The sequence below is a fragment of the Lutjanus erythropterus genome, chromosome 21, assembly GCF_056507025.1.
Source record: "Lutjanus erythropterus isolate fLutEry1 chromosome 21, fLutEry1.hap2, whole genome shotgun sequence".
NCBI classification, from domain to species: Eukaryota; Metazoa; Chordata; class Actinopteri; order Lutjaniformes; family Lutjanidae; genus Lutjanus; species Lutjanus erythropterus.
This window is the reverse complement of record NC_139337.1, coordinates 9557492-9572209: the sequence shown is the minus strand read 5'-3', so window position 1 is coordinate 9572209 and position 14718 is coordinate 9557492. Positions and strand designations below refer to the sequence as shown.

General features: G+C 40.3%; 1 protein-coding gene across 6 annotated transcripts in view; it reads left to right on the top strand.

The window, feature by feature from the left end:
• Nucleotides 1-14245, top strand: part of pfkpa (phosphofructokinase, platelet a) — a 32436-nt gene extending 18191 nt beyond the window's left edge. For 3 of the 6 annotated variants that reach the window (XM_084747705.1, XM_084747706.1, XM_084747702.1), the window contains 9 exons: nt 915-985; nt 2450-2537; nt 4580-4732; nt 8523-8687; nt 8890-8951; nt 9789-9900; nt 10983-11082; nt 11983-12088; nt 13406-14245. In XM_084747705.1, coding sequence (XP_084603831.1) covers nt 915-985; nt 2450-2537; nt 4580-4732; nt 8523-8687; nt 8890-8951; nt 9789-9900; nt 10983-11082; nt 11983-12088; nt 13406-13562 — 1014 coding nt within the window. In that variant the 3' untranslated portion in view covers nt 13563-14245. Of the gene's footprint in view, nt 1-914; nt 986-2449; nt 2538-4579; nt 4733-6451; nt 6605-8522; nt 8688-8889; nt 8952-9788; nt 9901-10982; nt 11083-11982; nt 12089-13405 lie in introns of all 6 variants that reach the window. The other 3 variants (XM_084747704.1, XM_084747701.1, XM_084747703.1) reach the window with 1 other exon arrangement.
• Nucleotides 14246-14718: the final 473 nt, after the last annotated feature.

Genomic DNA, 14718 nt, shown 5'->3' with positions numbered 1-14718 from the left:
AGTCAGACAGCACACAATCACTGGTAGTTCCCTAACTGCAGAATAATCAGGGAAACCCTGAGGATAATCTGTCCAGATTAATGTAAACCAATTTCCTACACTGACTGTCCCTCCTCTGCCCTGCTTAGCAGTACTACAATAAAGTGATAGAGGGCAACATACTTTAAAACAGCTTCAGAGTAATCTGTCAGTGGGACTTTATCTCTTATTCAAACTAATTTTGAATGAAAGGTAGAAGAAATTGGAGTCTCTTAGTGAAACTTGTTTTGTATGATACTGCTGTAATTGGAGACATCGTTTTGTCCTGCAGTGTACTGTAACTGGTAAAACTGGTTTCACACGCCTCTTCTTTATCCCCATCTGACATTTTGCCAGTGAAAAACCTTAAAACCCCTCAGTCCACAGTTAGCTTATTCAAAGACCAGCACTTAACAAACGATCTGACCATTTATCTTCATCAACATGTCTCCAAACCACTGGTTAGTTAAACACCCTGTGTGTGCTCTGACCGGCTGAAATCAGGCTGTGCCAACTGACCCTAAGAAGATTAGAGCAGCGGGAGTAATGGATTTCTATAGTTGAGTGCACCGGGACTCTGTGCTACACACCTCTGTGTTCTCACTGGTCCAGTTCCTCTGTTAGATATAAGAGAATGTGTCCAGGAAATTAACTCTCCTCCTAACAATCTCTGTACTGAGACCTCAGGAGGACGTGTCAGATAAAACAGAATTGTACCTCACACAAGAGGTTCTAGCTGTATTAACGTGTACCATAAATGTGCCAACAGTAACATAGAAAAGATCTTAGGCACAAGATTCATAGATTAGAATTGCAAATGAAGGGAGTATTTCAGATGTGATGGACTACTCCAGTAATATTTAAGATTCCATGTGTTGTTGTTGTCCTCCCCTCAGATTAAGGAGATTAAATGGGCTGATGTGGGAGGATGGACAGGACAAGGTGGCTCTCTGCTGGGAACCAAAAGGTAAAACCTTGATCTGTTATGTCTGTTTGACTAAAGATTGAATTCTCAAGTTTTATTAATCAAGAGTGTAGTATTAATAATTACTGCTGTACACTCTGGACTCTGATACATTTTTCAGCTTTAAAGGGATAGTTCAGGTTATTTGAAGCGGGGTTGAGTGAGTTACTTATTGTTAGTCAGTATATCACCTGCAGTAGATGATAACTGACTTGCCCCCAGTTTGGAGAAGCAGATGGGCCCACCAGCATGAAAGCTATGCAATGTACTGCTGTGAATGAAGTAAGCAGCAAAACATATTTTAGCTACTTAAAAAAGACCCATCTTAAAAATTCAGTATCACTTTAAGTGTATGCTATATTTGGATCATTTTTACTGCTTTATCTTGCTGTCAGACAGACTTTTCCAACGAAAAACTGCTGTAATATAAACCCAGTGTTGGTGTAATCAGTAATTTTATATTGCAGAATAGGGGGATTGCTGGTCCACCACGCTTGATCAGTTAGTTTGTTTGTGTTATTGTGTGAATATTGTGTGATTTAAAATGCCTGAGTCGCACAATAACGCAAACAAACTAAGTGACTGAGGCAGCGGTGGACCAGCAACTTACATGTTCTGTTAGGTAAAATGACTGATTTTACCAAGGGAGTTTGAAGATGGACCTTTTTTTTAAGGTTACACAATATTTAGAATATTTTAAAGGCCTTACCTCACTATCTAACAACCTTTCCAATAGAAAACTGACATTCTATAAACCAAATCCAAATTTCCAAACCAACCAAACTCCGTTGGCAAAGTCAGAAATTTTACATTGTAGAAAATAGAGGCTGCTGATCTGCCGCTGCCTCGATGTTTTAGTTTGTGTGTGTTATTGTGACTTTGGTGAACATAAAAACTATTGTTTTAAAACACCAAAGTCACACAAACAAACTAACCAGTCGAGGGAGCAGTAGATGAGCAACTCACATTTTCTGCAAGGTCAAATTATAGATTTTGCCAATGGAGTTTGGTTGGTTTGGAGAGAGCAACATTTGGCTTATATAAAAGATGATTTCTCATCAAAAAAGTCTGTATGACAGCAAGGTAAAGGCTAAATAAAAAAACTGGTATTGATTTTTTTAAGTGATATTTTGCTGCTGCAGTTTATTGCTGCTGCTAAACAATAAACTGCTGTCCGCAGCAGTTTATTGTTTAGCTTCCTACACTATAACTTCTGTTACTTCTGCAAACTGGGGTTGTGTTGACCACCATCTACTGTACGTAACACAGTGACCATGGACAAGTTGCTCACACCATCCCACTTCAAAAAAAAAACAAAACTATCCCAACTAAGGACCATATTTACTGCTAAATGCTTTGTATATCTTTAAACATGTTTACATGCACTAAAACTGTTCATATGTAATAAGTCATTACATTTTTTTTATATTTGTTTCTTTCCCTTCTTTCCTTCCTTCCTTTCTGTAGAACGCTTCCTGCAAAGCATACTGAAAAAATTGCTGAGCAGATGCGAAAGCACAACATTAATGCACTGCTAATTGTTGGTGGATTTGAGGTATGTGTAAAAGTTTTTTGGCCCCTCTAGCTAATTTTGCTAATAAGGCTACATTCTCATTTTTGATTTCCACAAGCTTTTAGCTACTACTGTACCCCATATTAAGCAACATTATGAGAATGATCAAAGTTGTGTTTCTGCTCGTACATTTGACAAAGTAGCAGTTGAAGCATTACTAATTATGTTGTCAGAAGTCCATATGTGCAGTACTATATGACAGTGAACACTGTAATGTTGATCCTTTCCATCAGTCTTATCCCATTTGATGTCAGCACACCACCATATGGCTCCATACATAATCATTACATAATCATGCTTCAAAGTCATTTCTCTGCCAAAATGTGGAACAGGATGAATTTTAGACTGAAGCTGGTTCAGTACTTTGAATGTATTACTTAAAGAGTAAGTATGATTCTTAATTTAGGACATTTGAATTATTTAAAGGGGACCTATTATGATCATTTCCAGCTCTATATTTTTTATTCTGGCACTCCACTAGAGTTGCTTTGCCTGATTCACAGTTAAAAAAAAATCCTCATTCATCTGATATTGGCTCTTAATGCAGCTCTTTAGTTCACCCTCTGTCTGAAACAAGGTGTTTTTGCTCCTGTCTCTTTAAAGCTCCCCTCCTCAAATGCCCAATATCATCTCACTGGCCAACTGCTGGTAGTCTGCTGAGGGGCGGCACCCAGTGTTTATGAACACCAGAGACATAAATATATAGATGCTGCGCTAACTGCTTCAGCCTGTTGCTGCGATTCGTCAATGTTGCCGCCATATTGGACCAGGCAAGACTGGACTGTGAACAAATCCATGTAAATGGGGGAGCTGTCTTTTTTTAAAAAGCGCTATGATGTTTACATTTCTCAACCAATTTCAATGAGTCATGTTATATTCAAGGGTCTATGATTTACATGAAGTAGGAATTTGTTTATTAACATACTCCATATGGATCATGAAACCTTGAATATAAAAACTACTCATTGAAACAGGTTGATGGATCGTGCATGTTATAGTGTTTTTTTAATCCAGAAAAAACGCCACTCCCCCATATACTTGTTTGTTTACAGGACAGGCTCGCCATGTCCAATGTGGTGGGGACGTCGATGTACAAGACAGGGACCAATGTACCATCTAAGTATATATGTGTGTGGCGACCATGGTGTGTGCACTTTGTGGGTGTACCATGCCTGGAGCAGATGACCATTACAGAAATCTGAAACAACAGTGGCCATGTTTAGTATGTGCTCAAACTATATTACTACAAACTGTTGTAACACGTGGCTTCGTCATAGATGTGACAGTTACCCACCATGCCATGGGCACTAATGCAACCCCATATCATCACAGATGCTCTCTTTTAAGCTTTGCACTGCAACAATCTGGATGGTTCTTTTCCTCTTAAGCCTGAAGGTCATGACGTCCCCGATTTCTGAAAACAAATATCTTGTCTGTCTGTACTGTATTTAGTTGAACGACGAGTTGAAAAGGTTTTGCGAATCATTGCAATTGTCACAACTTTTTGGGAACTGGGATTTGTAAATATATACCAAAACTAAGGAAAAGCATAAATGGTCCCCTTTAAATGAAAAGTGAAGCAATACAGTACCTGAAATATAAATAAATAAATTAATAATAAATAATCTAATCTAATATCGAATTATTTTTAATTGGAAACAGCACCTGCTTTTCTCCAGTCATTTCACGCACTCCCATTTAGCTGCTCACCAGCTTTATTTTCCTGTGATGTATGCAAGTAAACAAGTGTTGTGTGTATGAATTGATGTGTGTGTGTGTGTGTGTGTGTGTGTGTGTGTGTGTGTGTGTGTGTGTGTGTGTGAATGAGAGAGAGATAATGTTTAGAGTATGTGGAGTGGTACCTGTCTGTTTCGCTGCTGTCCGTTGTGATAGACCTGGCTCCTCCCCTTGGCACCCTTCACTTTTGTCTTTCCCTTGTGGCAAGTAGCACCTCTCAACCAGTCACACCAACCTGCCAAAACTCAACCCTCATACACACTAAAGCCCTTGGCTCTGCCCTGCAGGCCTTGCTGTCACTGCTGGAATTGTTAACGGCGCGCGGGAAATATGACGAGTTCTGTGTGCCCATGGTCATGGTCCCAGCCACTGTCTCCAACAATGTGCCGGGCTCAGACCTCAGCATTGGCGCTGACACGGCTCTGAACGCCATCACTACTGTAAGTGATGGGGGCTGGCAACCAGAGTATCTGACCTCAGCAACACACAGGCTGATATAAAACACACACACGAGCAGACAAACACTCACACATGCTTATGCTGACATTGCCAGCCAGCCAATCATGTTTCAAGAAGGGGGAAGTCGCTTACTCAGTCTTTTTACCAGTCACTCAATGTATCTCCTAGCCTGAAATTCTGTGAACATGGCATCTGCCAGCCACATCTGGAATAAAACTTAACATCAGAAATTCATCCATCCAGACAGACAGGTTGAGTCCTGTCTGTACTGTGAGGCATGACTGGTAAAGGTAAACCCACATTACAGAGTAGCGTCCCTCCCTTCCCTCTCAGGTAAGTGAGTGACAACATGGAGGCATGCTGTGAGGTGCACGAGTGCTGTGACCGCCATGTTTGCTCTGCCTGCCCTTCTCCCTGACTGTGTGTTTGTGTCCTCCCACATCATTAACACCAGGATGAGTGGTTAACAGCTACACACACAAACTAACACCTCATAGTACAGTTAACATGCGCTGTATGACGTGTGTCTGCTTGAATTGATGACACTAACTTTATTCAGAAACATAATACAGCATCACTCCTGCTGTTTTGTTTAAAACATCACAATACCTCACATTAAAGGGATAGTTCGGGTTTTTTGAGGTGGGGTTGTTAACTCACAGGAGTTGCTGGTTTACCGCTGCCTCAATATTTTAGTTTGTATGTGTTATTCTGACTTTGGTAAATATAAAAAATATTTTTTTATAACACCAAAGTCACACAGTAACACAAACAATCTAACTGACTGAAGCAGTAGTAGAAGAGCAGCTCACCTTTTGCCCGTGGAGTTGGGTTGATTTGGCGATAGAGATATTTGGCTCACATAACAGCGCTTTCCCATTGGAAAAAGCTCTCTGATGGCAAGGTAGAGCTGTGAATGTATTCAAAATATAGTGTACACTTGGATTGAAATAGATTTTTATAGGTGGGTCTGTTTTTTATATGGCTAAAATACATTTTGTGGCTGATGCTACACTGCTGGTCCTCTGTGCATCTCCAAACTGGAGGTGTGTCTACCACCATCTACTCTATCTATAAGTGCCTCATACAACCCCAAATGATAATAATATGAATCTGAACTATGCCTTTAAGACAAACTTAACCATGTATAAGACAAATGAACCAGAGTAAATATAAAAAGAACAACATCTCCAAGCTGTACCACCATCTTCTTCATTCCCTCTCCTGTGTGTGCAGACTCGATCAGTGCTTGTCTTGCCGGCATATAACCTTCCAAAGCTGATATGGCCGTGTCAAGTGGTTGTCCTACACAGTGTCACTGCATTGAGCTGCTGAGGCTCGCAAACACACAGATCTCTGTCCCATCTCTTCCTTCTACATCTTTTTCGCTCTGTTCTATCTGTACCATCACCTTCAGTCTACAGTTCTTGTTCCTCTATGTTTCGTGGCTCAACTCTGCCACCCAGTGTCCTTTCTTCCTTTCACTCTCCTCATTCTCTCTTCTTCACCTTCTTCTCCATCTCTCTGTCCACACCTCTTTCCTCCCGTCCTTTCTGCCAAAGGGAAGCCATTGGCCGCTATCACACGGAACGAGCCGGAATGGCAGGATACGCTCTTAGCAAACTGAGAGAGACTCACCTCTCTCTCTCAGTGGCCAGCCTTCTGTGGCTCTAACGCATTTTCATGTACTGCCGCTTCAGGCATTTGAGAGTCTGCTGCAGCTGTATGAGGCTCGCGCTACCTATGAGGAGTTTTGCATCCCGATGTGTATGCTGCCTGCCACCATAAGTAACAATGTACCCGGCACTGATCTAAGTATCGGGGCAGACACGGCCCTCAATGCCATCGTGGAGGTAAGGCAGTCGAACCGCCGCCAGCACTACTGTGAACACTTTGTTCAAGATGCTAATGCAAAGAGGATGAAAATGACACATGATATCCAGTATCAGTGAAGTTAACGGTCCGGTGGTCAGCAAACTGTCAGGTTCTAAAGGCAGATGTGCAACGTGTGATATCTGTAGCTATTAACATGATCTTAACCTAACCCAACTCAAAGCTAACCCTGACTGTAGTTCTAACACTAATGTCACTGAATAGCCGTACAGTTTTAAAGGGGCATTTCATAGACTTTACGCTTCGAGTTCAGTTTACTTGTCACTAGTACGACGAATCAGCCTATGAAATTAACATAACAGAAAGCCTGCATTTGAAACGGCAAGTGTGAAATTTAAGAGATGTGGGCATTTAGAAGGCAAATAGGGTCTAATGAAAGATGCTTTCAAGTTGCATTATGGGAAATGTAGGCGTCAGCATTTTGGAGCCTAACATAGACCATATACTTAGGGCTGCACCTAATGGTTATTTTCACAGTTGATTAATCAATCGGTTATCCTTTCGATTAATCAATTAGTTGTTTGGTCTATAAAATGTCAGTAAATGGTGAAAACGGTCAATCAGTGTTTCTCAAAAGTCAAAACAACATCCTTAAATGTGTTTTGCCTACAACCCAAACATATTCTTCTAACTGCCATTAGCGGACTAAAGAAAGCAGAAAATTGTCACATGTATGAAGCTGAAATTAGAGAATTTTGACTTTTTTCCTTAAAAAAATTACACAAACTGATTATTCGATTGGTCGCTGTAGCTCTACATATATTAAACACAGGACTGCACTTCCAGGTCTGAAAAATGAAGTGAATGTGGAAGTGCCTTAAAGCTGCATTCATTCTAATGGCCAACAGGGGGTGACTGCAATGGTTGCAAAAAGGAATCTGATTGTTTGGAGTCTCATGAGAAAATACAAAACATCTTACTTGATTTATGACCTCAGTAAACAGTTTGATACTGAGTTCAGAATCACTAGTTTCAAGTCTTCTATTTAGAGTAACATCAGTGGTAAAGCAGGGCATGCTTTAGGGCGTGGCTACCTGGTGACAGACAAGACATTCTGAGTGAGTCAAGTGTGACCCACAGGGCTCATGAAATTTAAGAACAAACTGTCAAACTAGACAGTGCTTATCAAATATGGATCAATATTCTGCTACTGCATTGCCAGTTTCTCACCTGAAATGTTTTTGAAAACACGTTGTAGTCACTTTTTAAGTGTAATATAATGAACTTTGTGGCCAGGCCGGCCGCCATTATTTCCTGCTAAATGGATCAGCTAAAACCAAGCACTACCCAAGTTGCAGTATGTCACCCACCAGCTCCACCCTCTCAATGGAGACCCCCATAATGGTTCACTATTGATTTCATCCATACCAGGGACTAAAAGTCAGGATATCTCTACCTCTGCCTGTGGAGGTGCATTGCTAAGCTAGTGAAATGCCCCTTTAACACTGTTGTAGCATCTGAAACTGAGGACATTTCACTGATATCACAGTCACCTGATATTATGCTGATAATCAACACTGGACTATCAAAATTAAGTTTTACTCTCTACATTCACATTTGAAATTTGAAATCATATCTGCAGTTTACCATGTGATGTGCTCTCTCATCCTTGTGCAGGATTCCAGTCTAACTGGTGAAAGCAGCGTTTTAGCTTGAATCTGCCTGAACTGTCTAAACGCAGAAAGTTGACTGTTTGCTAAACAAGCATGCCAGCCTTGACAAGAGTGTTTTGCTGTTATTTTATCAATGTGGAATGTATTGTTTTAACAGTATATGGCCTCTAATCATCACACTTTGATATATTAAACATGACATTTAACTGCTGTGTAATAATCACTGCATGTATACTGACTTTGTGAGCTTATATGCATGTGTTAGACTTGTGACCGCATCAAGCAGTCGGCCAGCGGTACCAAGAGACGCGTGTTCATCATTGAGACCATGGGAGGCTACTGTGGCTACCTGGCCAGTGTGGGAGGCCTGGCTGCTGGAGCTGATGCTGCCTACATCTACGAGGAGCCATTTGACATCAGAGACCTGCAGGTAACACATCAGCTCTCAGTAACACACAACATGTAGCACAATTCCTTCCTGCCAGAGTTCAAAACATTCAGTCCCTGACACGTCATCTCTCAGTTGATCCACTAGAGGGCATGCAGGCTTAATTCTGGGGCGGCCACAATGGCCACTGTGCAGTACCATCTACTGGTCAACATTACTCACATTTACTATTTTTTTCCCACAGGCTAATGTTGAACATTTGACAGAGAAAATGAAGACGAGCATTCAAAGAGGACTGGTCCTCAGGTAATATAACGACTGCTTAAATTACTCCAGTCCACTCAGTCACAGCACATTTTAAGCCTCTGTCCCTCAGTGACACATAACTCATGTAGTCCTGCTGCAGGGCTTATGATCCAGTATTTCCAGCCCTCAGTATTTGATTTTAAGATGCTTGTATAGTAAACAGATCCAGTGCTGATGTCATCAGTTTAAGAGCTGACATTTTGCAGTGCTGCTCTCATCTTGAAAGCACTATAACATCAAGTCTTTTTTTCAATAAACTGATAATACAGCAGATATCTCGAGATCTTAAGCCTGCAACAAACAATTATTTCTATTATTGATTAATCTACTGATTATTTCCACAGAAAATTGTTAAAAATGCTCATCACAATCCCCCAAGTGAGCCCCAAGTGACAAAGAACGGCAGAAAATCCTGACCTTTAAGAGGCCGGAACTAGCAAATGTTTGAATCGTTTCAGTCAGTTTTCAAGCAAAAATGTCAATGATTATTAAAATAGTTGCTAACAGGGATGAAATGATCACCAGTAAAATTTCTGAGGGTTAGTGTCACTGTTTCAAGTTTTAATTGCATTATGACACTTTGAAAAACTCACTATAAAGGTTGCAAGGTTTTCAATACAAAACAGTGTATCAGTGTTTGTATCATGTACTTTTTCAACTGTATTAATTCCTTTTCATTATAATCATGATACAAAATATTCACAGCGTTTCATCTCTAGTTTGTAATTATCTTTCAATCGACTAATTTACTAATCGTTGCAGCTCTAATAGCACTTTAGAAACAATAGACTCAGGCGTCTCACTGTTTTCTTCTACTGTGTGTGTGTTCATGTGTAGGAATGAGAACTGTAATGAGAACTACACGACAGACTTTATTTACCAGCTGTACTCTGAGGAAGGGAAGGGGGTGTTTGACTGCAGGAAGAATGTGCTGGGACACATGCAGCAGGTAGGCACAGCCTCACTGGTTACCAGTTCATACACACAGAAGTGTATTCCCTTCTGCAGCAGCGCCAGGGGTAAAACAAAAAAAATCTTCACAATTTAAGACTAAGGAAAATTTAATGAACAATTTTCTATATTTGTATCATAAATATGCACAACCCCATTTTACATGGAGGGGCTTTGTTGTGTTCTGGCTTGGTGTGTCTTGAGATTAGTGCAGATAAAACTGGAACAAACAAAACTTTGATGATCCTCAAGGGAAAATTGGATTGTGTCTGCAGCAAGCGAAGGGATACAGAAGATAAAAAATGTCAAATTAGTTTTAAACACAGCACAACTAACAACTTCGCCAAACACGTTATTTTAAATATGAAATATTAAACATGAATTTTCGCGTTTCCTGGAGGATCTGGCTTTGAATCTGGCTCAGAGTTTTCATACATATTCATCAGCCTATCATCATTTCCTGTTTCTTGACTCTTGACAACACAACAGAAAAAGAAAAGTGATTATGAATGCTACAAATACACATGAACAAAATGTCAGTGCAAGCAATACAGACATGAATACAAAATACTACAACAGGAATCATCAACAAGCTGCGGGCCACATCCATAAAATGCTGTTTTAAGTTTTCTACTGTTGCAGCTTCACATGAAAAGCAGTTAAGTGGCGAACCATGATTTTACTTTTATTATGAAGTAGTCAGGAAATGCAGTGTGTTTGTCCCTAAGCTTAGCACAGACTGCTATCATTCATCAAAAATGTGACTAAAAACCAAATAAAGGCCATTTCTGGAATTTTTTGACAACAGATCAGTTTGAAATATTGCAGGGAGTAATGGAACAAGAAGGAGCAGCCACAGTGAGCTGTTAGATGAAGAGCTGCAAGCTGTACATCTTCCACTGCACTAAAATATTAAGACATAGTCAACAGTCTGGGAAAAGAAACCATTCTCCAGAAATTTGCAGGCCATCGCAAAACTCACAATGTTAAATGTAATACACAACATAACTGGCCATAAAATAATAACATACAACTTTCATCTTCGTCTTGTTCTGTGGCGCATTTTGATTGTTTTGAAAGGGAGGAGCACCGTCTCCGTTTGACCGTAACTTTGGGACCAAGATCTCCGCCAAGGCGATGCAGTGGATCACCAAAAAGCTGGCAGAGACCTTCAGACAGGGTAAGGTTAAGGTTTCCACTTCAGTACCCGTGAAATGACCTGTGGTAGTCGAGCCTCCCTCCCTGCAGAGGTGTGACCGTTGTGAAGCAGATCTGTCATGGAGTCACTGTCTGACATTATGATGTATTTTTCTCCTCTCAAAGGAAATTATTTATTGATCATTTACATTCATCAGCATAACAGTCTAATGAGAAATTGACTTGAATGTACTTAGACTCTTTTTTTGATGGATTACACTAACAGCTGTGAGTGATGTGTACCTCTGAACACCGGTTACAATTAAAGTTAAAACTCCTTTTTGTTTTTTTATGTTTATTTCCCAAACACATGGATGACATAAGATGAAGGTAAATCTTTTTTTTTTCATGCTGGCTCCATGACCATCTCCATCTTTATATTTAGCTCCATGTCCCTGTCTGTCTTTCCCACTACTCTGCCATATTATAGATCCACAAAGCCTGTATTCAGACACTTGTGTGATGTAGCTACGATGTGTGGATGTGTGCAGATTTATCAGCAGCCACCATGCAACACTATTTCCAGACCGGAAACCTGTGAGCATGCGCTGAATAAATAAATAACGCACATTTCTTATCCCTGCTTTGCCCCACATTTCTTTTTGTCAATGGTGCTTCATGTTGCTTTTTAGTAGAAAGTTCCTGTATCATCACCTTTTAGATTTTCTGTTGCATCACATTATTGTAGCCCTACTGTAGATCCATAGGTAGTGCAATTTTCAAGATATACCACTGGCTAGAAGAGTCATCATCACGCTACACACTACAACCTCCCACACCCACTGCCGAATATCTGTTGTATGCTGCTGTATGTTTGCAACCAGAAAAAAGGACAGCTACATTCCTGTATTTCCACCTCTGATGCGATGGTGTTTCCCTGCAGGCCGAGTGTTTGCAAACACTGAGGACTCCTGCTGTCTGCTGGGGATGCGGCGCAGGGCTCTCGTCTTCCAGCCAGTCGTGCAACTCAAAGATGAGACTGACTTTGTGTATGTATCACGATATTAGAACTTAAAGGGACACTCCACTCATTTTAGTTGTTTCATCACTGGTTAGCTTCTGAAAACAGTTGTGAAACATCTGCTGTGGCTCTAAAGGGAGCTTTCCAAAGTCTGAGAAGATAAGCCTGATAATCATCATCACCCTTCCATCATGGTTTTGGGTTCAGAGTTAATATTTCTAACAGAAGGTGTGATGGTGTGATGTACAGAAGACAGGGACTTTTTAATGACATGCACAATGTAGGTTCCAGCATTTTTGGAGCTTTACCTATATAAATAATAGGGTAAGTGAGCCTCAGGTGCATCAATTTGGACTATTCTTTTACCCCTCAACATACATGGGATGCCTGACAGTAGCTTAAACTGTGTGATCCACATTCATGCAGTGCACACCAGATTTGAAAAAAATTCATTGAATTCTGTGGGTAACTAAGCTTTACAGTGTCCATGGGTCCCTAAAAAGTCCAAAATCCAATAATCTGAATTTTAATGTCTTAGATAAAATTGTGACAGGTCTAAAAAAAAATGTTCCGCATTATAAAATCAACGTTACTTTCATAAAGTTAACTTCAGTCTCACTCTCAAATGTTGTCAAAAATGTGTTGATGACTAAAAAGTGAACCAACAAGGACCCAATAACCTAAAGATGAAACGATTACCATTTTCATGATAAACCCTGATTGAAATTCCACATGATTAGTATTAGGGTTTCAGATTTTAATTATCACTAAAATCAGTTTTGATTGCCATGCTTTGAAACACTGTCCAGCATCAAAGAAAGTTAGCAACAGTTGCCAGTGCCTCAGCAACGTGGGTTTGTTTTGCGTCATTGATGCCATTTTAAAGTATTAAAATTTCCTATAGAAAACTTGGTAAAACTTCAGTGCGTGTATGAATACTGTCTGAATATTTTCAGCACATTTTAGGCATCAAGACATGGTCTTAAAATCAGTTACAGTTCAGCAGATGCAGTTAATAATAGACCAGCTAGTGAGAGTGCTTGAGATGATAAACAAAGAAATCACGGAGGCAGTTCTGTTTGTCTAATTGTTCTTCATGTTGACGCTGGCTCATCCAGCCTGCTGTGGTGCCAAAACTAAGATGACTAAGATGGTGTTTAAAAATAAATGAAGCTAAATATTCTCACATTCATGTCTTAGCTGATCCCTTAATAGCATTAAAACTCACTTTAGCATTCAAACTCACTCTTGTATCATACACATTTGGTTGAGATAGGAATTGATCTTTTCAGTGCTCTAGATTTGTGACTGTCAGAAGCTATAAGATTTCCTCGTCTGTCTGCAGTCACAGGATCCCTAAGGAGCAGTGGTGGTTGAAGCTGCGTCCTCTGATGAAGATCCTGGCCAAGTACAAGACGAGCTACGACGTCTCAGACTCCGGACAGCTGGAGCACGTCGTACGCAACCGGCCAAAAGAGTCGGACGCCTCAGCAGCCATGTGAAAGGCGACGTCTGTGTGTAAGACTGAAAGTTTGTGAGGCGTCAGTCCGAGTGTCGTAAGAGCTCCAGTAACAACATCAACAGCCGTCTGACCACACTCCTTGTTCATTTCCTGTCTGTGTCATTTCCTTCAATTTCACTCCTCCCTGTTTCGTCTTGACAATGTCACAAACTGTAAGTTAGCCTCTGCAGTGTTTCTAATATCACACAGACACACACACTCACACACATGCACAGCTGTCCTGCCATGCATCCGTGTGTCCTTGTTGCTCTGGATGTTTCGTGTCACTGTTGGTTTTTTTTTGTAATTGCACTTTCTCTGTCTGCAGTTGCTTAGGCAGGCTCTGAGCCCAGAGCTGCACAAGGACAGAATAGACACCGCATCTGCTGTAAAAAACCAGTGTGTGTATCTGCCTAGAACCAGTGTGAGGTTCAGCATATTTATGTGAGACTGATGCAATACAGTTCTACTGCTGCAAGTCACGAGAACTGCGTGCTGTGCTTTACACTGAAACTAATATTTATCTTTTTCACATTGTTTATTTTGCTTGTAAACATGGATATATTATTAACTGTAGGCACTGCTGTACTGAGTAGCTGTCTGTCATATTGCACCAACAATTTAGATGTGTAAGAGACTAATGTTTCCCACAGAATAAAAATCAGACTTGAGAAGTGTACCCTATTGAGCAGTGTCGCTGGATTTATTTATTGAACACCTTAACATCCACTTTCTCCTTTTATTTCCCTTTAAGTGGCTTTAAAGTTTGAAAAATCGTTCCTCTCTACAGTGTCTGACAGTATCACATATATTCTTTATAATGTCGTTCCAGCTCTTCATTAAAACTATATGAAGTTAACGCTAAGTGAAATATTCAGACCCAAGATATTTTTATGGCAGCATCATTCCATCTAATGGAAATATTCTACATGTCTTGTGCATAATTTGATACATATTCCTCAAGAATCCAGCCTGAGATACTTAATATCCGGGGAAGCGTTTGGATCTTCAATAGAATTTGAAATACATTTCACTGGGTTTCATCAAAGCTTGGAAAACTAAACTAGGTTTGTAATGACTGATCCACCAGCATGTTAGTGGCCATGGAAGGATTACTATAAAGGTACTGAGCATAGGACCAAGGACTCAAGGGGCCA